We start from the raw sequence: 25,580 nt of genomic DNA, 5'->3' as shown, positions 1-25,580 counted from the left end.
TGCGAGTAATCGCCCACATGATCTCTTTTTACTCCTTGACATTTCCTGCTGTTTCCTCTTGACGAACAGTTATCTAATCTGTAGAGTATCTTCACGTCCCATCAGTTTTTGTCAATTACATTTCTTCTAGCTGCTGTTTACTGGGTACATGGACTGCTGGCCATGACCAGCATCCTAGTTGGAGTACTCCTCAGTTTCTCTCCGTCATGCGTGACTTGTAACGTTTCATGAAGAGGAGACACGTGTTTTTAATCCCAGCATCAGGGTTGCTGTTTCTTCACATTTAGACAGAGACCATAACTGTCGAAACACAGGAGGATGTCATTCATTAGTGCTAGAACATCTGTTCCATTTCATCCTGTTGCTGTGACAAACCACTCTGACCAAAAGCAACTGAGAGGAGCAAGTGGCTTATTTTATTTACAGGTCTAGGTCATAGTTGCCATTGATGGAAGTCAGGGCAGGAACTGGGAAGCAGGCGCCGTGGATCACCTGCCTAGGAGATGGTGCTGCCCACACCATGCTGGATCCTCTTCCCACAGACCTGTCAGTCTGATCTGAGCGATCCCTTAATCCAGGGCTAGGTTGTATCAGGAGACGTGAGAAGATATGATTTCCTCAGTAGGATCTGTCTGACACTTTCTCATTGGCATATCATAAGCTACATTCCTCAGTCTCTCTTCAAGGCTTGGTGAGGCCCGGTTGAGATCTCTGGTGTTCAGGAGGGGTCTCATCTCCCAAGCCCATCCTGGCCCTGCCCTGGCACATACTCCCTTGTCATGTGTACACACATGCAGACACATGTATCCCTGCCATCTCTTTCAGATCGGTTGGTTTCCTTCGACGTATGTGGAAGAGGAAGGCATTCAGTGAGGACGATACCTGCACAGAACCCATGGATGTCCTTGGGAGTCTCCCCAGCTCTGAAGTCCACCTCTGGCTTCTCCATAGCTCCGGAAACTGCCTGCTAAGCCTGCAGCTGTATGGCCCATAGGGATGGGGAGGTTGTTCCACCATCACTTGCCCTAGGTGGCCTGTCCCTGGTACATTCCTTGTACATAGAGGAAATCTGTGCTGGCCACACCCAGAGCACCAGCGAGAGGGAGCTCAGGCAATATGGCCAAGCATGTGTGAATGACAGCAAAGGTCAGAAGCCACTGTCTGCCTCTCTGGTTTAGATGGTTATTCAGGAGCCTAGAACTCAACTCATGGTGTGTGCCAGGTGTGTGCTGGGGAGGGCTGGGGACAGCAGGGGGTCCCTTGGAGCTCATCTGCTGCCCCACACTGATCTGCCTGTCTTTTCTGCTGCTCTCTAGAGTATGGGTCGGGTCTTGGGAGGCAGGCAGGACCAGAGCCAAGCTGTGCTGTGGCACACAGTAGGCCCAGCTGGGAGAGAAAGCTTGCGCAGGGGCCACTGGATCAAGCGAGCTCTGGAGCTTTCCCTGGCTGCCTCCCTTCCTAACACATCAGGGTCCTGCTGAGTGCTAACCAGGCAGGCCCCTCCCCCACGAGGGGCCTTTGGAACGATGACATTGCTGACTCGCCCCCATGTCCAAACAGTGGTACTGCTCTTCGCTTGTTGAAGCCCCTTTCCCGAACCAGGGAACAGGTCTTCTCTGCCCTGCTGCCAGGGGACACATCTGTGAACCCCAAAGGGCAGGGTAGAAAACCTGGTTTCTCTCCCCACTCACTGCTTCTTTTCTCTCCAGGAGGCACTCTTGAGTTTTCTGCATTCCAAACCATGGTCACTAGGAGTCTGCTGGCCTTTGCACTAGGTGTTGGTTCTAGCCCTTGACAAGTATCCCCACAAGGGCTTCTGCAGCTCACACACTGGGCCTGTGGTCAGCTCAAAATAAGTGCTCTTGGGTGTGTCTGCCCTTTCAGTTCCTTCTCCTGGTGCTTTCTGCCCTTTGACCTCTGGCTTGCTGGGCCAGCCCCTAGTTTCTTCCCATGGAGTTCTGTGTCAAAGCTTAGGTGAAGACAGACTCTTGGGGCCCTTTCTCCCATCACCTCGCTGTCCATTCCTGGGTGAGTAAGGAACCAAGGCTAGGGACACTGTCTCCACTGGAGTGGGACAATGCACTACCTTGTACCTGGGGACACTTTCCAGAGTTGGCCTCATGTCCTGCAGCTTGGTGTCCACATACAACATGCTGGGATGTTAGGAGATGGGGATCAGCAGGAAGTGAGACACCTTGGAAAACCCCAGCTATGAGAAACTGGGAGCCAAGGGTTTGCCTTGGAGAGAGTCACTTTAGCCCCTTCTGCAGGAACCACGAATGCGCCCTGGAGACACCCTCTGCTTTAGGTTTTGTTCTGTTTGTTTGTTTCTCTGTTGTTGTAGCTTTTTTTGTTTTTTTGTTTTCCTTTTAGGCTTTGTTCTGCCTGTTCCTATTTTAGAAGGGGAAAGTTGTAATTATTTCATCTAAATCTCCCATTATATATCTGTGAATAAGAGATTTTATAATAGCAAAAGGACGTCTATTTTAGCTTGTCATGATTACTCTGGAGCCCCGTTCTTGTGAATGTTTTGTGTTTGTTTTGACATGTGTGTCTGGTTTGTTTATTTTTGTTGTTGTTGTTTTTGAGCTGCACTGGAGCAGGGTGCTGGGCAGGCTGGAGCATGGGCACCTCTGCAGGAGACTGGACACCATCTAAGGACTGGGGGCCTGAGATCAGCTGTGAACATTTGCAGTAAAACGCATACAACGCATGCGAGTCAGGGATGTGGGGTTCCCACAGCCAGCAGCACCCCCTCATGGAACAACTGTACATTTGCCAATGGGTTTTCCCCACGAGACTACGGTTTTTACTACAAATAAACCTATGTTCTATTCTGCAGCAGTGGTTAACCTGTGTCTGGGAGGGAGCAGCTGACGTCCTAAGTCTGTCAGGGTTTGTCCTACTCAAAGCCTGGCCGGCGGTCACCTCCGCCTGGCCGGCACAGCGTCCAGCAGGGTTCTCCAGGCAAGCAGCCTTAGAGCAAGAGCCACCATGTTCAGAGATTAAACAACAAACAAACCTAGCCCTTTCTCCTCTAGGATGAGACCTGTGTCATTTGATGAAGAAAAGCTAACTCATCAACTGTTGGTCGTCCTCACCCCCCTACAGAAAAGACCCCATGCCTCAGGACCCCAGGCTCCCCTCCCAGTCTCCTGTCCATAACCCACACTTCCCCAACCACCCTTGGCACAGGCACACTTCCTGGGTCCCTGCGAATGTTGGGAGACTAGGAGGCGCCTGACTTGTGTTGAGTCTTGTTACAAATGTGGCCTGTGGCTGTGGTTGTACCACTGAGGATAAAGGAACCCACGCTGTCCCATCTCAGCCATGGTACTCTGTGTGTCACGGACTATGATCATGTGTACTTCCTATGTGCTCAGGCCAAAGACAGATGATTTGTCCATCCATCTTTATCGAGTTCACACGGTGTGGCAGTCACCCTGTGGATGGTCACATGTTCTCACCGGCCTGCGATGCCTTCAGCCATTGTAACCAGGGTCTAGAGGGCAGAGGGACCCTGGGTGCCTCAGTCATCCACCAGCCAGCTCCTGCTGACTAGATCTAGACCTTGCTACCCTCGCCTCTTCTGCATCTCTTCTGCCTTGGTGGCCTAAGTTACCACCATGTGGGCAGTGTGTGGAGGAAGTGCCTCCTTCCACGCGGCAGCCCTTTCTGGGATATTCCTGGGTCCTAGGCTGTCTCTCTTGGCCATGGTGCAAGGATCTGGTTCCCAGTGGGCTCTGCAGCTTTCTCTCCTCAGGTGGTCTTCATCACCTGCACTGTGAGGAAAATATAAGACCAGAAGGTATGGGCCCAGAAGCCTAACTTTTTGTGGTCCCAGGCCTCATGGTCAAGGCCAACTGGTGGTTTTTCTGAAGACTCCCTCCTTGACTAGCAGTGGGAGCCTCTTGCTGTGACCTCCGGTGGCCTTTTCCTTGGCACACACATTTCCTCCTCGTGAGGACCCTAGGATTGGATTAGGACTCAGTAAGGATCCTTGTTAACTTATAAGACCCCTGATTCTGACTCTCCCTGGAAACCCAGAGGTGCCCTAGGTAGTGAAGCTCATGAGCTTTGGTTGGCCAGTTCATCACCAGCCCTGTCCACATCACAGCTATTGAGTGTGGAGGTTTTCTGGTTACCTGTAGGAGAAAAGGCAGGCACATCCCAGTGGCTAGCCTAGTTGGCACACGGTGCTCCTGAAGTCAGAACACTGAATTCTGATGTGGCATGAGCAGCCAGTAGCTGACCTGTGGACCAATCTGCACACTCCATGTCTCTTTTAATATACTTCTTCTGCATAGAGAGCCCAGGTCAAGTGCTCAGTATGCAGTCGAGGTAATGTGCTAACCAGTCAGAGTTGATAGACTTTCCACTCTGTTGGTCACATGCAATAAAGCAAACACTGTTCCCTGAAACCATCTATGGAGAGGTTTATCTCTGCTGTTGCTGTCCCGTGGGCTACTGCTGTCCTGTCAGGAAGTTGCCCACTGTATTTTCACTGGATGATGTACCCTCTAGGCTGTCAGAGCCCAACCTCCCCATGATGAATAGTTCTGTCAGTCTGACACAAGCCACAGCCCTTCTGAAAGTGGGAAAGTCTGTGTTGTGTTTTCTTGATCCATGATTGCTGTGGACCAACCTGGCTCACTGTGGGTGGCTCCATCCTGACTGCAGTGTGAACAAACCATTAGGCAGCACTCCTCCACAGTCCCTATCAGTTCCTGCCTTGAGGTTCCTGCTCTATTTGAGTTCCTACCCTGACTTCCCTCAGTGAGGGACTGTGCTGAAATAAACCCTTTCCTCCCTAAATTGCTTCTGTCTTTCAAGGTGTTTTATCACAGCAGTACTTCAAAGACCAGCTTCAACATTGCAGGGCGAACTGAGGAGGTGGTGGGCGTGGAGATGACATTCAGCAGACTTTTCTCTGAGAGAATAAAGCTTGACTCACTGGGACCAGCAAGTACTTCCTTGAGGCTGGCAGAGAAAAAAAAGGAGGGAGGAATTTCTCTCTCTCTCTCTCTCTCTCTCTCTCTCTCTCTCTCTCTCTCTCACACACACACACACACACACACACATACACACACACACACACACACACACACACACACACACACGGTGGATGAAGCAAGGCTCCAATGAGCAAGCTCTAACAACTTCACACATATATACTATACACATGTGTACAAACAATGTATACATACCCATGCATACGTTTGGTGGATTAAAAAATGAAATCCTATCGGGAAGCTGAGGGCAGAAAGGGATATAAGAAACTAATAGTCACCTTGATCACTAGCCCAGCTTTAGAGAGGCGTGCCAATTGACACTAGTCAGGGTACCATTGTTCTTGTTCCCTGACCTTTAAAAGCATCCCTTGTTCAATAATCATTTGCTCCCTAAGGTTTTCTATGTCAAAGCCATTAGCGGAAACACTTTAACCTAACTTCACTAACAACTTATTCCTTTAAAACCTCTCTAAAGGTGGTGGTCACTGCTAACAGTTTACATCTCTAAGTTCTTTCTGAGTGTGGTGGATGCATCATTAATCTGTTGCACCAGCAATGCTGGAAAAAGATCAGCCACTACCCTAACTTTCTAAAACTAAATCAGGAATTCTGTAAAATCTTTAATTCATATAAACAATATTTTATGAAAATTTATCTTTGCTTTCCGTTTCCACCTATACCTGGAGCTAACCCTGTGCCAGAGCTCTCTGTACCCAGACCCTGCTGGGAGAGAGCTGGTCCCTGAGAAGTGCTGACACATCTGAGAGCACAGGTGAGACCACCACTTCTGCTCTAAGGGACCTGCCTGGAGCCTTCAGGACACAGGAATTGAGAAGCACTGTAGGACAGGATACTTCCAGTTTCTGTCTATGCCCTGTGCTGACCCTGTGCCACAGCACTCTGTACCCAGACACTGCTGGGGGAGAGCTGGCCCCTACAGGTTTACAGGAGGGTCAAGCCACTGTCAGAATCAGCAAGACCAGCTAATACCAGAGATAAGTAGATGGCAAGAGACAAGTCTAAGAACCTAAGCAACAGAAACCTAGGCCACTTGACATCATCAGAACCCAGTTTCCCTACCACAGCAAGTCCTGGACACCCCAACACACGGGAGAAGCAATTTAAAATAACAACTTATGATGATGTTACAGGACTTTAAGAAGGTCATAAATAACTCCCTTATAGAAATACAGGGCAATACAGGTAAACAGGTAAAAGCCTTTGAAGAGGAAACACAAAAATCAACCAAACAGGTGAAGAAATTGAACAAAACCAACCAGAATCTAAGAATGGAAATAGAAACAATTAAGAAATCACAAAGGGAGACAACCCTAGAGATAGAAAACCTAGGAAAGAAATCACGAATCATAGACACAAGCATCACCAACAGAATATAAGAGAAGAAAGAATCTCAGGGGCAGAAGATACCATAGAAAATATTGACAACAGTCAAAGAAAAGGCAAAATGCAAAAAGATCTTGACCCAAAACATCCAGGAAATCCAGAACACAATGAGAAGATCAAACCTGAGAATAATAGGTATAAAAGAGAGTGGAAGATTCTCAACTTTAAGGGCCAGTAAATATCTTCAACAACATTATAAAGAAAACTTCCCTAACCTAAAGAAAGAGATGACTATAAACATAAAAGAAGCCTATAGAACTCCAAATAGATTGGACCAGAAAAGAAATTCTTCCCAGTATATAATAGTCAAAACACCAATGCACAAAATAAAGAAAGAATATTAAAAGCAGTAAGGGAAAAAGGTCAAGTAATCTATAAAGGCAGACCTATCAGAATTACACCAAACTTCTCAACAGAGTCTATGAAAATCAGATGATCCTGGGTCGATGACATACAGACCTTAAGAGAACACAAAGCCCAGGCTTCTATACTCAGAAAAATTCTCAGTTACTATAGATGGAGAAACCAAGATATTCCATGACAAAAACAAATTTATACAACATCATTTCACAAATCCAACCCTACATTTAATAGATAGAAAACTCCAACACAAGGAGGACAACTACACCCTAGAAAAAAGTAAGAAAGTAATCTTTCAACTAACCGCAAAGAAGACAGCCAAATAAACATAATTCCACCTTTAACAACAAAAGTACCAGAAAACAATAATCATTAGTCCCTAATATCTCTCAACATCAATGGATTCAATTATCCAAGAAAAAGATGCAGACTAACAGACTGGATGTATAAACAAGACCCAGCATTTTGCTGCATACAGGAAACACACCTCAGTGACAAACACAAACACTACCGCAGAGTAAAAGCTAGAAAACAATTTTGTAAGCAAATGGACCCAAGAAACAAGCTGGAGTAGCCATTCTAATATTGAATAAAATTGATTTTCAAACAAAAGTTATCAAGAAAGATAAAGAAGGACACTTCATACTCCTCAAAGGAAAAATATACCAAGATGAAACCACAATTCGGAACATCTATACTTTAAATGCAAGGGCACCTACGTTCATAAAAGAAACCTTACTAAAGCTCAAAGCACACAATAATAGTGGGAGACTTCAACACCCCATTATCATCAATGGACAGATCATGGAAACAGAAACTAAACAGAGACACAGAGAACCTAACAGAAATAATAAACCAAATGGATTTAACAGATATCTACAGAGCATTTCATCCTAAAACAAAAAAATACACCTTCTTCTCAGCACCTCAGTACCTTCTCCAAAATTGACCATATAATCAGTCACAAACAGGTCTCAACAGATACATGAAGATTGAAATAATCCCATGCATCCTGTCAGATCACCATGGACTTAGACTGATCTTCAATAATAACAAAAACAACAGAAAGTCCCCATACACATAAATGATGAACAATGCTCTACTCAGTGATAACTTGGTCATGGAAGAAATTAAAGACTTTTTAGAATTTAATGAAGATGAAGACACTACACACCCAAACTTATGGGACAAAATGAAAGCAGTGTTAAGAGAAAAACTCTCTTAGTGCCTCCAAAAAGAAACTGGAGAGAGCATACACTACCAGCTTGACAATACACATAAAAACTCTAGAACAAAAAGAAGCAAATGCACCCAAGAGGAGTAGAGAGCAGGAAATAATCAAACTCAGGGCTGAAATCAACCAAGTATAAACCAAATATACAAAGAATCAACAAAACCAGGAGCTGGTTCTTTGGGAAAATCAACAAGATAGTTAAACCCTTAACCAGACTAACCAGAGGGCACAGTATCCAAATTAACAAAATTAGAAATAAAAGGGAGGCATAATAGAAACTGAGGAAATTCAAGAAATTATCAGATCCTACTACAAAAGCCTATATTCAACAAAACTGGAAAATTTGGAGGAAATAGACAATTTTCTAGACAGATACCAGATACCAAAGTTAATCAGATAAACCATCTAAACAGTCCCATAACCCCTAAAGAAATAGAAGTAGTCATCAAAAGTCTCCCAACCAAAAAAACCAAAAAAACAAAACAAACAAACAAACAAAAAAAAAAAAAAGGACAGATCTTCACAGAAACTTCACAAAAGACCTAATGCCAATACTCTCCAAACTATTCCACAAAATAGAAACAGAAGAAACACTACCCAATTTCTTCTATGAAGCCACAATTACACACACTTATACCTAAACCCAACAAAGACCCAACAAAGAAAGAAAACTTTGAATCAATTTTCCTTATGAATATCTATGCAAAAATACTCAATAAAATTCTTGCAAACAAAATCCAAGAACACATCAAAATAATCATCTATCATGATCAAATATGCCTCATCCCAGGGATGCAGGAATGGTTTGATATATGGAAATCCATCAATGCAATCCACTATATAAAGAAATAAAACAAAACAAAAAAAAAAACCCACATGATCATCTCATTAGATGCTGAGAAAGCATTTGACAAAATTTATAGTAAAAGTGATATACAGCAAGCCAGTAGCCAACATCAAACTGAATGGAGAGAAACTTGAAGTAATTCCATTGAAACCAGGGACTAAATAAGGATGCCCACTCTCTCCCTACATATTCAATATAGTACTTAAAGTCCTAGCCAGAGCAATTAGACAACAAAAGGAGGTCAAAGGGATACAAATTGGAAAGGAAAAAGTCAAAATATCATTATTTGCAGATGACATTAGTATACTTAAGTGACCCCAAAAATTCCATCAGAGAATTCCTATAGCTGATTAAAAAAAAAAAAAAAAAAAAAAACTTCAGCAAAGTGGCTGGATATAAAATTAACTCAAACAAATCAGTAGCCTTCCTCTACTCAAAGGATAAACAGGCTGAGAAAGAAAGTAGGGAAATGATACTCTTCACAATAATCACAAATAATATAAAATACCTTAGTGTGACCCTAACCAAGCAAGTGAAAAATCTATATGACAAGAACTTCGAGTCTCTGAAGAAAGAAATAGAAAATCTCAGAAGATGAAAAGATCTCAGAAGATGCTCATGGATCGGCAAGATTAATATAATAAAAATGGCCATCTTGCTGAAAGCAATCTACAGATTCAATGCAGTCCCCATCAAAATTCCAACTCTATTCTCACAGAGTTAGAAAAATTAATTTGCAAATTCATTTGGAATAACAAAAAACCCAGAATACTGAATACTATTTTCAACAATAAAAGAACTTTTGGGGAATCACCATCCCTGACCTCATGATGTATTACAGATCAATTGTGATTTAAAAACAAACCAGCAAACAAACAAACTGCATGGTGTTGGTACAGAGACAGGCAGGTAGATCAATGGAATAGAATTGGAGACCCAGAGATGAACCCACACACCTACCGTCACTTGATCTTTGACAAAGGAGCTAAAATCATCCAGTAGAAAAAAGATAGCATTTTCAACAAATGGTGATGGTTCAACTGGCAGTCAGCATGTAGAAGAACACAAATTGATTGATTCTTATCACCCTGTACAAAGCTCAAGTCCAAATGGATCAAGGACCTCCACATAAAACTAGATACACTCAACCTAACAGAAAAGAAACTGGGGAAGAGCCTCGAACACATGGGTACTGGGGAAATTTTCCTAAACAGAACACCAATGGCTTATGCTCTGAGATCAAGAATCAACAGATGGGACCTCATAAAATTGCAAAGCTTCTGTCATTAGGACAAAATGACAACCAACAAAATGGGAAAAGATCTTTTCCAATCCTACATCTGATAGAGAGCTAATATCCAATATATAAAAAAGAACTCAAGAAGTTAGACTCCAGAGAATCAAATAACCCTATTAGAAATGGGGGACAGAGAAAAAGAAAGAAAAGAAAAGAATTCTCAACTGAAGAATATCAAATGGCTGAGAAGCACTTAAAGAAATGTTCAACATCCTTAATCATCAGAGAAATTCAAATCAAAACCACCCTGACATTCTACCTCACAACAATCAGAATGGCTAAGATAAAAAGCTCAGTTGACAGCAGATGCTGGTGAGGATGTGGAAAAAGAGGAACACTCCTCCATTGTTGGTGGGATTGCAAGCTAGAAATCAGTCTGGTGGTTCCTCAGAAAAGTGTACATGTTACTACCTGAGGACCCAGCTACACCATTCCTGGGCATATACTCAAAAGATGTTCTAGCATATAACAAGGACACATGCTCCACTATGTTCATAAGAAGCCTTATTTATAATAGCCAGAAAGAACCCAGATGTCCTTCATCAGAGGAATGGATACAGAAAATGTGGTACATTTACACAATGGAGTACTACTCAGCTATTAAAAACAGTGACTTCATAAAATTCTTAGGCAAATGGATGGAATATCATCCTTAGTGAGGTAACCTCTCTCTCTCTCTCTCTCTCTCTCTCACACACACACACACACACACACAGTATGCACTCACTGATAAGTGGATACTACCCCAACAGTTCAGATTACCCAAGATACAATTCACAGACTATATGAAGCTCAAGAAGAAGGAAGACCAAAGTGCAGATTCTTCAGTCCTTCTTAGAAGGGGGAACAAAAGTATTCACAGGAGGAATTATGGTGACAAAATTTGAAGCAGAGACTGAAGCAAAGGCCATCCAGAAACTGCCCCACCTGGAGATCCAGCCCATATTCAGATACCAAATCCAGACAATAGTGCTTTTGCTAAGAAGTAAAAAGTACATGCTGACAGGAGCCTGATATAGCTGTCTCCTGAGAGGCTCTGCCAGATCACAGCAAATACAGAGGCAGATGCTCATAGCCAACCATAGAACTAAGAACGGGGTCCCCAACAGAGGAGTTAGAGAAAGGACTGAAGGAGCTGAAGGGGTTTGCAACCCCATAAGAACAACAACACCACCCAACCAGAGCTCCTAGAGACTAAACCACTATCCAAACCCATGGCTCCAGCTGCACATGTAGCAGAGGATGGCTTTATTGGGCATCAGTGGGTGGAGAAGCCCTTGGTCCTGCCAAGGCTTGATGTCCCAGTGTAGGGGAATGTGGGTGGGTGGAGAAGCACCCTCACAGGCAGTGAGCATCTCCCCATGCCCAGCGACACTATGCTGGATGTATGAAAAACATAGCAAAGGCAAACATGGAAAAAACATAGCAAAGGCAAACATGGAAAGGAACAGCAGCAGCAAGAAGCAATCCAGAGACAACCCCCCCCCCCCGCCCAGGGCTGTGCCTTTCCAAGGCCCATCATCACAGCTCTTCAAGATGGTGGACCATCTCCAGAAAGCCCACCTGCCCACCACAGTTCTTCCTGCAGTACCCACCATCTCTCCCGTTTACATCAGTTAAGTAAAGTGTGTGCATTTCTCTCTAAGCCCAACATATAAAGCTGCCACCTTTGAGAGGTCAGCTGGGACCTCTTTCAAAAGACCATCTTAGCTGGCCTCGTAGATGAGCTTACATCCTTTAACAGAGGCAGGGACCCTCCATCTGAATATCCAGCCACTCCACATCTCCTGTGTTGTATGCAATCCTATCCTATTCATGGAAGCCCAACAAACTCTGGTTCCCCAGGGTGAACCTTGGTGGCTTTGAACCTAGGTTTGTCGTTGGAACTTTAGAGGAAGACATGTCACTCCTAGGAAGGAATTTGAGCAACAAATGTATTCGTTGTGAAATGCACTGGTTGAGGTGGCCGTGTCTCAGAGACTGGCTCTGCTTGGGGCAGGGAGGCAGCAGTCAGGCCTCTCTTCAAGATGAGATCTGCAGTGTCTGCAACTCTGGCTAATGTCCTGCTGTCACTCAAGACTTAATGTGTTTGTGTTCCTTCCTGATTTCATTCTGGTCCTTTTATGTGTCCTAACAAAATTAAACTCATATTGCACAAGGGAGCTCTGTGGGGCAGTACTCACCTGGGTCTGGCAGACTAGAGTTACTGACTCTGTGAGGTCCAGCCTCTTCTTCTAATCAGAAAGCTGTGCTGCATGCGTACGCTTGGTTTTCTCACCATGAACCTCGTCTTACTCTGACTAGCTTTTGATTCAAACCAGGGAGGAGAGTCCATTTTTATTTTTTAAAAGCCAGCTGCTCTTGTGGGGAGGGTAGGTCTTAAGTTGAACAGACCCAACCGGTGCCTTTTGAGCCTGATGTTTTGTGAAAGAGGCAAGCCCGTGGCCTCATTTTTAAGCCCTGGATTCTCATCCCAGCATGCCTGAGTGTTCACATTTTCTTTTTGTCATCCTTTTGATGGGTTGACTGCATTCACTAGAAAAGTCAAAAATCAGTGTGATCTGAGGCTCGAGACAAATGACAAAGACAGGTGAGTCAGGGAGACGGCAAGCTGCCTGTTCTACGCAGTCAACCTATGTGGGGAGTTGTTTCTACGACCTATGGAAGACCTCAGCCAAGTACCACACTTAAATATGAGCATATACCACGGAGGCACTGAAAGAAGACTCGTAGGTAGGTGTCAACAGGAGCTGGATTGTATGACCAGGTAGAGCCTCAGGTCTGTGCCCTAAGATGTAAATAAGTCATACAGGGACAGAAGGAACTGCTCAGAGTGGCTCAGAGCTGTGTCCTCAGCATACACAGTCAGCAGTCGTCTGTCCTTCCCACTGTAGCCTGAACCTGGCTCCAGTGTGGGGGTTCACACCATGGAAGCAGCATCAGGTAAGAGTGTGAAGCAGGCAGTGGGCCTCACCTCCCACTGATTTTTAGGAGTTCGTTACTAACTGTGAACCAAGAGGTGGTAATAAGCCAGGACCATAGTCCACACCACACCATAGTCTGGAGTGTATACAGTGTAAAAGACAGAATTAGGTTTACTGGATGAACTTCCAGTGGTCCGGGGGTCCTTTGACTCTTCTCGCCCTCCAACTGGCTGGTTGAGTTGAGGGAGATGAACGCTGAGGTGGGCTCCCTGCTTCTCACAACAGGGTCCCCATTTTTTTCTCTCCCCTCCTGTTGACCCTTCCTCCACCTTGCTTGGTGGCTAGCACTTCCTTGAGGTGGTGGCTGGTCCCTAGTGTCTGCAGGGCTGTATGAGAGCTCAGGCTGACAGTCCAGTGGAAGGTCAGCCCTGCCCCAATCCCCAGGGAGGTTCCTCTTTCTTAGGGTGTAGAGCTCCCAAATAACCACCAGGGTGCAGTATTTCCTGCCAAGTGTCCCCTTGGGGAAGGGCTGGCTCTTGGGGAAGCCAGAGCCCCAACTCTTGGTGCTTCAGCCCTTTTCTAGGAATGTGGGGGCATTTGAACCTAGTTAGAGAAAGAGCTCTACAATGCCTGTGCCTGTCTGTGTGGTACAAGTCCCTGACTGCCCGGGGCCCCAAGGGATGTTCTTCAGAGGCAGCCCCAGAGTCCTGAAAAATAGCTGGGCGGGCAAAGCTCCCAAGGCAAGTGGAGAATGCAACAGGACAAAATGATGGCGGGCAACTTCTCAGCCAGGGCTATGGCAGTGGTCGCTCCTGGTTGTCAGCTTGACTGTACCTGGAATGAACGACAACCCAGCATTGGAAGGCTCACCTGTGATCCTGATCTTGAGGCTGGGAGATACAAGTTTCTGACCTGGATCTTGGCATGGAGATCTTGAGGCATATTGGCTATGAATTTAAGAGACTAAGGCAAGGAGATCTCCGAGTTCAAGGTCATCTGGGACGAAGCAAGTCTTGGATGCAGGCATGGTGGTACACACCTGAAGTCTGGGACACATCTTCTGCTGGAGACCTACATAAGGATGTTGGAAGAAGGAAGATACTTTGTGTTGGGATTCTGTAAACCCTACCCCTCAGTTACCTAGCAACAGCCAGGTATACCCCACCCCTCAATAACCCAGCAGTGGCCAGGTATGCTCTGCCCCACGGACCTGACACTATAAAAGGAGCTGCTTGACCCCTCCTCTCTCTCTTGCTCTTGTGCTCTTGCAGCCTTGCTCTCCCACCCCTACCCCTCCTCTTCCCTTTCTCTTCCCCCTCTCTCCCATGTGCTCATGGCCGGCCTCTATTCCTCTACTTCTCTCTCTCTCTCTCTCTCTCTCTCTCTCTCTCTCTCTATCTCTCTCTCTCTGCCTCTACCGCCCTCTTAACTCTCCCATGACCTGAATAAACTCTACTCTGTACTATACCGTTGTGTGGCTGGTCCCTCAGGGGGAAGGGATTCCCAACATGGACCCCCCAGAGGCATCTCCCTTGCCCCCAGGCCTCGCCGCACCTCCATGGGCCAGATGCCCCCCACTCTCTTCATCCTTCCCCTAACATTGGTACCGAGACTCGGAACATCATCTTTTCACAACATTGGTGCCCCGTAACTTTTCCTTTCAGTGACTTTTCCTTTCATTGGTGCCCCGTCATCTTTTCCTTACACTTTGTCTTCTTCACCTGCCTGCCTTGTGGGACTGATCATCTGCTAGATCCTTGGACTTCCACTCATAGCTGCTGCTGACCATTACCAGGGAGTTGGACTACAGACAGGAAGTTGTAACGAATTCCCTTACTCTATAGAGACTACCCATAAGTTCTGTGACTCTAGAGAACCCTGACTAATACAGTTACTATTGCTGTGATAAAACACCATGACCAGAGAAACTTGAGGAGCAAAGAGTTTACTTTACTTATGGCTCCACAGTTCATCATCAAAGGAACTCAAGCAGGGCAGGAACCCTGAGATGGGGCTGATTCAGTGCCAAGAAGTCCTGGGTCCTCTGGGAAGAGCAGTTTTCATACCCACCGGCCAAGGCCAGGAAGACACCCAGCATCATTCTCTGGGATGCCTGGGCTGTGAGCTTTAGCTGTCCTGGAGAGTTAATACTTGCTCCCTGGGAAGATCCTGACTTACCCTGAGACAGGGGTTCATTGTCCTGGGACTCACCAAATAGGTGAGGCCGACTGGCTAGCAAGCTCCTGTTACCACCATCACAGGGCTGGGATCATAAGCATGCACCATGGTGCTGCCCCCCCCTTTTTTTTAAGCGTAAGATTTTTGGGTATCAAACTTCAGGGCTTGGGCTGGAATTACAAGCATGAGCCACTTGCCTGGCTTTTGTTGTTGTTGTTTTGCTTTGTTAAACCATGGCATCCCTAAAGCTGTGTCCTACCTTAGTTTTCTAACTCTACAATGACAGAGGCCACCTCTATCACTCTGCCTGCTGACTGCCCACTATCACTGCTTCACACCAGCACTGCCCTGAGTGACTGGAGCTGAGCATCCAGGCTCCTGTGTACCCTTTCTTTGTCAAGTCCAAAGGAGACTCCATTTCTCCAAATTCCAAAAGCCAAAAGGGGTAACTGGCTATTTTGTTGCCTCTTAGCATATCAAAGTACAAGCTGGCCTCAAGGCTCCCTAAGAGTCACAAGTGTCTGCTACAAAGTATAACACCTCCTCCCCTACCCTAAACTCCCTCCAGAGCAGGGCTTCCCTCCCTGGCTATTCATTCTCCTTAGAACCCTGCTATCCCTCCCTCCTCCCCTACCTTCTTTGTGCTCCTCTCATGGCCAAGTACCTTCTACTGTTTAGGTCCCAGTTACTTCTTTCTCTCTTCGCTCTGGACTCTCACAGTTAGCTCTGGTTATTCTCTCTCTAATAGCTTCAGTAAAAACCAAGTAATGGTCATACCGTCAGTTTATGCATTCCTCACAAGGCCCATCCAAAAGGTTGCTCTTCTGCCTGTCTTGTTGCTAGTGTCCTCTTTGCAGGGCCACATGTGGAGCTTGGAAGACTCCCCCTCCACTCCCTTCTTGCTAGGGACTTCTACCCTTCTAGTGGTGGCCTGCAAGCCTTCTGCCCTGCAAGGCTGATCAGCAGGGAGCCGGATGGGTTAGAGGGAAGTCTCAGGGTGTTGAGGGCCGGGAAGGCCAGTCTGCCTCAATCTTTGCTGAGTTTGTGCATCTGGGAAAGTCTGTGAGATAACCCCCCACCCTGGAGAATGGAATCAACCGCGACCCTGCTTGTAGTGTGCTCCCTTTATACTGCGCTGCAGTGTCAGAGCCAAAGGAAACTCAGTCCCCCAAACTCCAAAAGACAGTCCAAATGTCCAGAAATGAGCTCAACCCGGAGTACAGGAAGATTTCTGATGGTCAGATAAAAGCCAGCATTGCTCAGGAACGTATGACACTGCTTCCCACTTACCAAAGGAAGCCATGTCCCCTCTTTCTGGCAGAAGAGACATTTTGTTCTCCTGTCACCATGTGCCTGTGACCTATCAGCTCATCAAGGTCCCTGCTGGCCTTTAGGCTCTCTCAGCCCCTACTCACAAAAACTTGTCCATTTCAAAGCCCCACCCCCTTTAGTTCACAGGCTCCCTTTCTCCCAGATACCTGTTCTTCTTAGAACCCTCAAGATCTTCCTCACCCCTTCTACACACAGAGCTGCCTTTTTTTTTCTTAAACCATGCCCCTCCTGTACACTAGGAGAATTAAGATACGCAGAAAGTTCTAAGAATGCTGTAAATAGCGTGGGAGGAGTGTGGTGGCTATTCCCAGTCGCCAACTTGACTACATCTGGAATGAACTATAATTCAGAAATGGAGGGCTCACCCGTGATCCAGATCTTGAGGCACAGTGGCCATGAAAAGCTTAGACCCAGGCAAGTACTCACCTTTAATGCCAGGAGACAGAAGCACACAGATCTCTGAGTTCAGTGCCAGCCTGGGACAGATCAAGTTCCAAAGAAAGAACAGCTTAGGTTCTTAGGACGGTGGTGCACACCTTCTGCTGGAGGTCTACTTAAGGACACTGGAAGGAGGAAGGCTCACTCATCCTTGGCTTGCTTGCACTTACATGCTAGCCCATCTGTTGAAACCTGTTTCTTCAGGATTCCAGATTTTAAGGAAGACCAGATGAAATACCTTCCCTCGTGAGATTGAGCAACGACTAGGTTCTTGGGTTTCCCGTTCTGCCCATTGTTGGTTAGTTGGACTGCAGACTGTGAGTCATTCCAATAGTTTCCCTTAAATATGTAGAAAGCATAAACATTCCATAGGTTCTGTGACTCTAGTCTAATGATGGTGGGATAGGGTGGAATGTGACTATGGGGGTGGGGTGGAGTGGAGGGGGGTTGGGACAGGGTAGGGTTGGACCACAATTCTGCCCGGGCGGCAGGAGGGATGAGGAGAGCAGCCTGCTCCCGTGCAAGTGTCAATAGGACCTTGTCCTTTAGTCCTGGGACATGAGCTGCGTCCTCAGCACTCAGGGACACAGCCTCACCCCTCTCCTTGACCTGCGCAGGAAAACATGCTGCGGCCAACAACAACTCCTACAATGCTGACCAGCCACCGGTCCCAGCCTCCAGCCACCACCCCTGTCCAAAGTCCAGGTGACTGCAATTGTTAGCCTGGCCCAGCCACTGCCCCGGGCCTATACTAACTACGTGTTTTTCCCTCACGCGCCACAGAGGCTGGGACTCAAAAGAAGACTTGGGCAATGTTTTTACCTCCTTTTCTCTAATTAGCTGGTCAGTCTGGTGAGCAGACCTTGATCTCAGTTCTGTTTGGGTTTGTTGGGACAGGCTACAGTCTGGATGGACCAGGGATCTCTGTCCATTATCTTAGGATCCCGCACTGTCCCGGAGAAGTCTTATACTGGTGGGGCCAGTAACCAACCAGCCTTAAGGCTGAGATTCAGACAGAACCACTGTGGCAAAAGTGGTTAGCCAGAGACTCTCTGCTACCCTCTTCTGAAATAAGCAACTCCTTAGGCAGCCATGACGGAGCCTCTCTCACCATTTTTGTTTCCTGTTTCATAAGCCCCTGAATGCCAGATCGGGGTCTTAGGTATCCCTGGGTTCCCAGGAGCTACTATGTATGCAGTAGGTGTTCAGTAAATGTACACGAGAGACAAGCTAACAGCAAGGCACATAGATGACCAGCTCCATGTAAGTAAAAGTACTGAGTTGTGAATTCCAGCACCCTGTCCCTTCCTGATCAGGTACTGCTATGTGGTTAGTAGGGCTGCTAGGTGTAGAAATCTGTACCTACTCTGATTCTCTGAACATCCACAGGTTTTGAAACATATTGGTTTTCCCTGGATTTACTCAGGACATCTATTCATGCCTGGCATGGGCACAATGCCCTGGATACAGGCAGATTGTAGGCAGCTGCCTGACTTCCTCCATGGCCTGTCTGGTCCCAGGAGTGAGAAAGCTGGGGCTGGAAACACAGACTAGTGCCAAGATGACCTCACCAGGGGCCTCAGTTCAAGGAGGAATAGTTCTACCCACAAAACCAACTATAGACTGAGCTGGCTTGGGGGGTGGGGAACCAGGGTAAGCAAGGTAGGGAAGGCAAGATGCCTGGGGTCACCACGGGTTAGAGATGAGGAAGGAAATGTGAGAGAGAGGTCATCCACAGAGCTGGGCTCTGGTTTCATAGCCCTCCTCCGCTGGCCAGCCAGGAGAACTGTCCACTTGGCAGCTGTCCCAGAGGGGCTGGCCAGGAAGCTGGGGTGGTGGGAGGTGCATTCCTGCCCAATTGTAGGCTGGACCAGCGCAGGGGAGTGGGTGGGTGGCCTGTTCAGCTAGATCCAGATGCAGCTTGGGAAAGAAGGGAGGGGCGGTAACCTGACAACCCCTTCATGGGACCTCCCCCTTTTTCTGGTTAAAGGACCATGGAGCAGATGGGAAGGCCATGGATAACTGTGGGGGTGCAGGAGGAGGCTCCTTATGGGAGGACTCTGCAGAGTGCCTTCTCCTCTTGGGTTTCGTACTACCCTGTTGCCGCTTTCAGAAAGGGTCCCGTGTCTGAGGCCTCAGGCCTGTGACTGAGCTCATTCCCTGAGCCCTGGCGCTTGGGAAGCTGAGGGACAGAGCTGCAGAGGCCAGAGGGCAGGTTAATGAAGCATCTGTTCTAAAAAAGGAGGAGCAAGCTGGGGGCCTGGCTACCCCATCCCTGACTAGCTGGGCTGGCAAGGAAGGAGCACGTGGCAGCTCCTCCGGGCAGCAGCACTGGCACTGGGCACAGTTTGGAGAGGAAGGAGGCTCCTCTGGCAGGTATGCAGTGCCTGGCATGGTGTTCTGAGGTAGAGGCACTGCTTGAACTTGCAGAGCCTCGTTTGGGTCCATATCAGGCTGACTTTTCCTTGCTAGGAACCTCTCAGGAGCTTCTGAAAAACCAAAGACATTGAAAGACTAAGGTATGTATAGATTCCTGCTGAGGGAAATACCTTCCTGTCTCCTCACGGAAGTCACAGGAAACTTGACAGCTGTCACTGTAGGGATGGGGATGGCTCAAGAGACTGCAAGGGAAAGACAGCTCCTGACTGAAATCCAACCTCTCCCAGCTCCTGGGGCCTCTCAGAGCATATCTTGGAGCTGGGTACTGAGGTGGGTGGCTTTACTCTGACCCACTCCTTCTACTGTGCCCAGTGAGGGCTCAGCGTGGTCACGTGGGACACGGTGCCACAGTGGGTCCCAAGTTCCCCAGGCTGGGAGGGACCAGGGCAATATTTGGCTTTCAGATCACAGTGCCCCGACCGAAGCTTCCCTTGCCTCAGCCTCAGTCTCTTCCCCTAAATAGAGACAAAAGTCACGGGCCAGTCTGTGGGAGTGAGTGATTGCACAGAGCTTGTCACCACACTGAATGATGGAAGTGACTTTCTCAGTTAACTGGCTACTCGGTGACAGTCATTAATACTGAGGAAGCTAACTCCACTCAGCCAAAGTCTTTGCTTCCCTGCTCATCCCAGGAAAGGGCATGTGAAATTCCCTTTGAGGTATTTTTCCTTCTTCTCTGTGCTGGGCAGGGATCCTCTTTCTCCTGGAGGTACTGTGGGGGCACCATTCTTCCTGGTAGACTTTGGGGTGTGTGTGTGTATGGGGTCCATTTAAGACAGGGTTTCTCTGTGTAGCTCTGACTGTCCTGGAACTTGCTCTGTAGACCAGGCTGGCCTCAAACTCAGAGAGATTCGCCTGCCTCTCCCTCCCAAATTCTGGGGATTAAAGGCATGTGCCATCTGGGATTAAAGGCATGTACCTGGTAAACTCATATTATTACATTTTGATGAATGGGGGATGGGGGTAGGGTGGGCTTTCTGAAAGAAGAGCTCTTGATGATTCTTAGGGGTAGCTGGAAGGACTGCAGAGGGGACAGAGAGAAGTGAGACTCCTTAAGCCAGCACTAAGTTCCATCTGAAATCCAGATGCCTGGGGTGGATATCTAGACACCACTGGCCTATAGGAGCCGCTGAAGGAGAACCAGCTTGTGTGTGGTTGAGTGGGTATTGTCTTGGGGGATTGCCCTATGGTCCTGTCTGGCTCTATTGCCAGTGCCAGTTTGGGGCTTTGGCCCCATTGCCTCCTCCACATGGCCACCCACCTCTGCCTGCCTCCTCCTATGTGCAGGTGACCCCACATATTCCTATCAGCGTAGTCTCGGTTCCTCTGGGGCTGCAGTCTTCCCTCTGACCCTTGCTCAACAGCCCTAGGGCCTTTCTCCACCTCAGAGCAGGACGTGGCCCTCAACATGCTCAAAAAGCTCTCCCCAGGCCCTGCTCCTGAAGGACCTTCAGTGCCCTCCAAGGGCCCTCATGCCTCTCTCTCTCTCTCTCTCTATGCCTCTCTCTCTGGATAACCCCTCTTTCTTAGGCCTCATTTGGAATACCTCCCAGTTGTGCCAACCCTACCTCTCTGACACCCACTGTCTCCCCTGAGGCCAGCTAGAACCTGCTGGAGAGTGAATGGGGGATGGGGAGTAGGGGTGGGTTAGTGAGTGAGTGAGGAGTATATGAATGAATGGGGGAGTGAGTGAGTGAATGGGAAGTGGAAGAGTGGGGGAGGGAGGGAGTGGGGGGCTGGTGGAGGGAATGAGTAAATGAACACACACCACAGGGAAGCAGCAGAAAGAAGGCCAAGGATGTAGCACTTAGCTTAACCCCCACAATGTCTGCATCGCACCCCATCCAACCTGACTCTCTTGTTGGCTCCTCAAGGTACAGGAGACTTAAGACCCCATGGCTTCGCTGAGCCGGGTCCTCCGTGTAGCTGCCATCTGTCCTCGAGTGAGATCTGCTCGGAACCTGGGGCTACAGCCCCTAGCCAGGGAGGACAGGCCCACCACGGAGAAGAGTGTTCCATACCAGCGGACCCTGAAGGACGAGGCCCAAGGTGCCTCTGTGGTGCCCCAAGGACCAAGCCAGCCCCTGCCTAGCACAGCCAATGTTGTGGTCATCGGCGGGGGCAGTTTGGGCTGCCAGACGCTGTACCACTTGGCCAAGCTGGGTGTAGGTGGAGCAGTGCTGCTGGAGAGAGAGCGGCTAACCTCTGGGACCACATGGCACACAGCAGGTGGGCGCCTGGGTGCAGGTGGGCGCCTGGGTGCAGGTGGGCGCCTGGGTGCAGGTGGGTGCCTGGGTGCAGGTGGGCAACTGGGTGCAGGTGGGTGCCTGGGTGCAGGTGGGCAACTGGGTGCAGGTGGGCACCTGGGTGCAGGTGGGCAGGTGGGACGCAGTTGGGGGTCAGTCTGGCTGAGGCAGCAGAGTTGGAGAGGAAAGATTTGTGATGGACGTGGAAGGCCAGCCAGACTTTCTTCTCTGAAGAGCTGTGCTAGGGAGTGTATGGTAGGCGCTGCTCTCTCTGGGTAGGGGTGAAGCTGGTAGGCACTGCTCTCTGGGTAGGGGTGAAGCTGGTAGGCACTGCTCTCTGGGTAGGGGTGAAGCTGGTAGGCACTGCTCTCTGGGTGGAGTGAAGCTGGTAGGCACTGCTCTCTGGGTAGGGGTGAAGCTGGTAGGCACTGCTCTCTGGGTAGGGGTGAAGCTGGTAGGCACTGCTCTCTGGGTAGGGATGAAGCTGGTAGGCACTGCTCTCTGGGTGGAGTGAAGCTGGTAGGCACTGCTCTCTGGGTAGGGGTGAAGCTGGTAGGCGCTGCCTGTGGCCCTCTGGGTAGAGGTGAAGTTATGTCCAGGCAGCTGATGTACGAAGAGCAGAAGCCCTGTTCCCAGAGGAAGCCACTAGGTAGAGGCACACCTGCTGGATGGGTGGATATGTGGTAGGGGCTGCACCTTCTGTGGTACTCTCCTGACTCACCCTGTGCAGGCCAACATGAGGCTGCTGAACTTGGAGTTTGGAAACTGATACAGTCTGGCCAAGAGCACACTGCCTCTAAGCTGGAACTTCTCAGCCTGTAGGTTGTAACCTCTTTCAGGGCTGCATATCAGATATTTATATTATGATTAATAATAGTAGAAAATTACAGTTATAAAGTATCAATGAAATAACTTTATGGCTGGGGGTCACCACAATGTGAGGAACTGTAGTAAAGGGTCTTGGCATTAGGAAGTCTGGGAACCACTGCTTTAAGGCTGTCAGGCCTTCCCCCCCTCCCCCAAGTCCCAGCAGCCTCATGGCTGGCCTCTATCCCTCAGCCTCTGCTGTCTTAGGGAGACTGGGGTTTCTGGATCCAGTCGGTTTTTGGTTTCACCATTCACCGGCTCTGTGACTTTGAATTCAACTAGTTGGTACCTATGAGGTTTACCTATGAGATAATCTTTCAAAGCCAGGCACGGTGGCCTATCACGTCAGATGACAAATTCAAGTTCATTCCTGGCTACATATTAAGTTTGAGGCTAGCCTGGACCTCTCCAGACACTAGCTAGACTCTACCAGGCCTGGCACATGAATACTTGTTAATGGGGGTCCTAGATGTTGTCACTGGGAGCTGCCCCAGCATAGCCCTAACCTCCACCTGTGGCAGGCTAACCTTAATATTTCTCTGGAAGAGGGGTGTGGCGCCACCCTGCAGGGGACTGATGGTGTCCTCTTCTATCCCAGGGCTACTGTGGCAGCTGCGGCCCAGCGATGTAGAGGTAGAGCTTCTGGCTCACACACGGGAAGTAGTGAGCCGTGATCTGGAAGAGGAGACGGGGTTGCATACAGGCTGGATCCAGAATGGCGGCCTCTTCATCGCCTCTAACCGGCAGCGCCTGGATGAATACAAGAGGCTCATGTCGGTGGGTATGCTCTTAGGGACGGCTGGGCATGCTTTCTGCAAGGGGGCTCGGCTGGGGGACTGTATTCCATAGGGAGAAGGTAGGATGCATACCTCATGGGAGCACACATAGATCACACAGATGCTGTGCTCTTTGTGGGCATACATTGGGGTGAAGGAGGACCCAGCAGTGAGTACATACAGTCATCCCTTGGCACTGGAAGGCGGTGCCTACAGATCTGGGTTCAAACCCTATCACTGCTCTTTGCTGGCTGGGCTACCTGGGTGGAGAGCCCTGGCCACACTCTTCATTCAAAATTCCTGGAGACTGCTGGGGGTGTGGTTTAGTTGGTAGGGTGCTTGATCAGTGTGCACAAAGCCCTGGGTTCCACCCCAACTCTGAATGAAACAATGTGGTGGTTCACCTGCTCTCAGGGTTAGAACTGCTCAGAGTCACGGAGTTTTACCTCTGAAGTGGTCTGAAGCCTGGGACAGTGGGCCCTGCCTCTTACCCTGTCAGCAAGTCATCACTGGGCAGCCTGAAACACGTGAGACCCTGTCTCAAAACGAAAAATATCTGTAGAGAATCTCATTGCTAACTGGGTGGAGCCCCATTAAGTAGGTCATCACCTCCATTGGATTGGTGGTCATTGGTCCAGTTAAATATGGGGGCATGGTCTGTTTGCCAGTGCCATCAACCCAGGAGCATATTGGTGTTTCTTGGAAAACCTGAAATCATCAGACCTAAAATATGAGAGTGGGAGGGTCGTTTTGATTATGACACACTAAGCAGTCTGTAGCTCCTTATTGTCTAAGTTCCTAATCATCCGCTCATTTCTGGGAGTGGGTGTTCAGTCCCCCTATTCCCCTAACAAAGCTGCCACTGGAGCAGATGCTAGAGCCAAAGGGGTGTGGCTCCAGACTCTGCCTCTGCACTGGCTCCACCCCTTCACCTTCTTGCTGGAGATGATCTAAGGGGTCCTCTGGGCAGAGAGACCTGTCCAGGCTACTAAAGGCAGCAGGGGTGGGTCGTACCTAGGGCTCTGGGTCAGGTGAGTCACCGGAAAACCTGTTTCCCATGTACTCAGGTACTTTCTTCTGGGTTTTTTTAGTTGGGCAAGGCCTATGGTATAGAATCCCATGTGCTGAGCCCAGCAGAGACCAAGGATCTGTATCCTCTGATGAACGTGGATGACCTCTATGGGACCCTGTATGTGCCACAGGATGGTACCATGGACCCCGCTGGCACCTGCACCACCCTCACCAGAGCAGCAGTAGCTCGAGGAGCTCAGGTACCCATAGCTGCTGACTCTCTGGGTCTTTGCTCTGAACCCACCCCTTTTCCATACAGACCGTGAGACCAGAGAACGTGCTCCATCCTTGGCCTGCTGTATGTGGTCCTGGTCCAGTTGGGACCTCTCAGCATTTCGGTCCATTGTATTGTCCCATCCCTTCACAAGGATCCTACTCTGTCACAAAAGAAATCTCTGATCCCTTCTTAATTATTGTCTTCTTTTGCCTTTACCTTGCATTTACTGCAGAAAAACTTAAAATGATAAACAGGATGGGGATATGGCTCACGGGATAAGAGTGCTTGATGCATAGGCCTGAGGACCTACTTTTGTATTTCCAGCATCCATGTGGTAGGTGGCTGTTGCTGGGTTTTCTGTCTGCCATCCTCGCGGAAGCCGTGAGCTCTAGGTTCATTGAGAGAGTCTGTCTCAAGGGAACAAGGCAGAGAGTGACAGAGGAGGGCACAATGTACTTTCGTGCCCTCACTTTCATGTTTGTTGTTGTGATAAAACACCCTGAAAAAAATTACTTAGGGAAGGAAAGGAATGACTAGTCTTACAACCAGGTATGGTTTATTGTAGAGAAGTCGACCAGTTAACTGCATCACATCCCATAGTCAGGAACAGAGAGAGAGAAAGGGAGGGGAGGGGGAGGGCAGAAGAGAGGAAGAGAGGATAGATGATAGATAGATAGATAGATAGATAGACAGATAGATAAATAGATAGATATGAATGCACCCATACTGTTTACTTGTTCAACTATCTTTCTTCACTCATGCACTCCAGACTCAGCATAGGGAATGGTGCTGCCCACAATGGGCTTGGTCAGTTAACAACCAAGTCAATTCTCCATAGATACATCCACAGGCCAACCTGATCTAGATAATTCCTCAGTTAAGTCTCTCCCAAGGTGATTCTAGGTTGAATCAAGCTGACATTTAAAGCCAACCCACAC

At 48.3% G+C, this 25,580-nt stretch overlaps 2 protein-coding genes across 4 annotated transcripts in view; both read left to right on the top strand.

Moving 5' to 3' along the window:
- The window catches only part of VAV2 (vav guanine nucleotide exchange factor 2), a 155,724-nt gene extending 152,936 nt beyond the window's left edge, over positions 1–2,788 (top strand). For all 3 annotated transcript variants that reach the window (XR_013975315.1, XM_080927506.1, XM_080927505.1), the window contains one exon: positions 826–2,788. Coding sequence is in view for 2 of the 3 variants with exons in the window: in XM_080927506.1 (XP_080783632.1) it covers positions 826–873 (48 nt within the window). In the remaining variant the exon portion in view is untranslated. The remainder of the gene's footprint in view (positions 1–825) is intronic.
- Positions 2,789–21,360: 18,572 nt separating this feature from the next.
- Positions 21,361–25,580, top strand: part of SARDH (sarcosine dehydrogenase) — a gene marked incomplete at both ends in the record, with an annotated part of 56,296 nt that continues 52,076 nt past the window's right edge. The window contains 3 exons of the mRNA XM_080927504.1: positions 21,361–21,694; positions 23,177–23,355; positions 24,446–24,625. Of these exons, the coding sequence (XP_080783630.1) occupies positions 21,361–21,694; positions 23,177–23,355; positions 24,446–24,625 (693 nt within the window). The remainder of the gene's footprint in view (positions 21,695–23,176; positions 23,356–24,445; positions 24,626–25,580) is intronic.

Source organism: Micromys minutus, assembly GCF_963924665.1.
Source record: "Micromys minutus genome assembly, chromosome: 13".
Taxonomy (NCBI): Eukaryota; Metazoa; Chordata; class Mammalia; order Rodentia; family Muridae; genus Micromys; species Micromys minutus.
The sequence above is the reverse complement of the archived record's forward strand: the minus strand, read 5'-3'. Positions and strand labels throughout refer to the sequence as shown.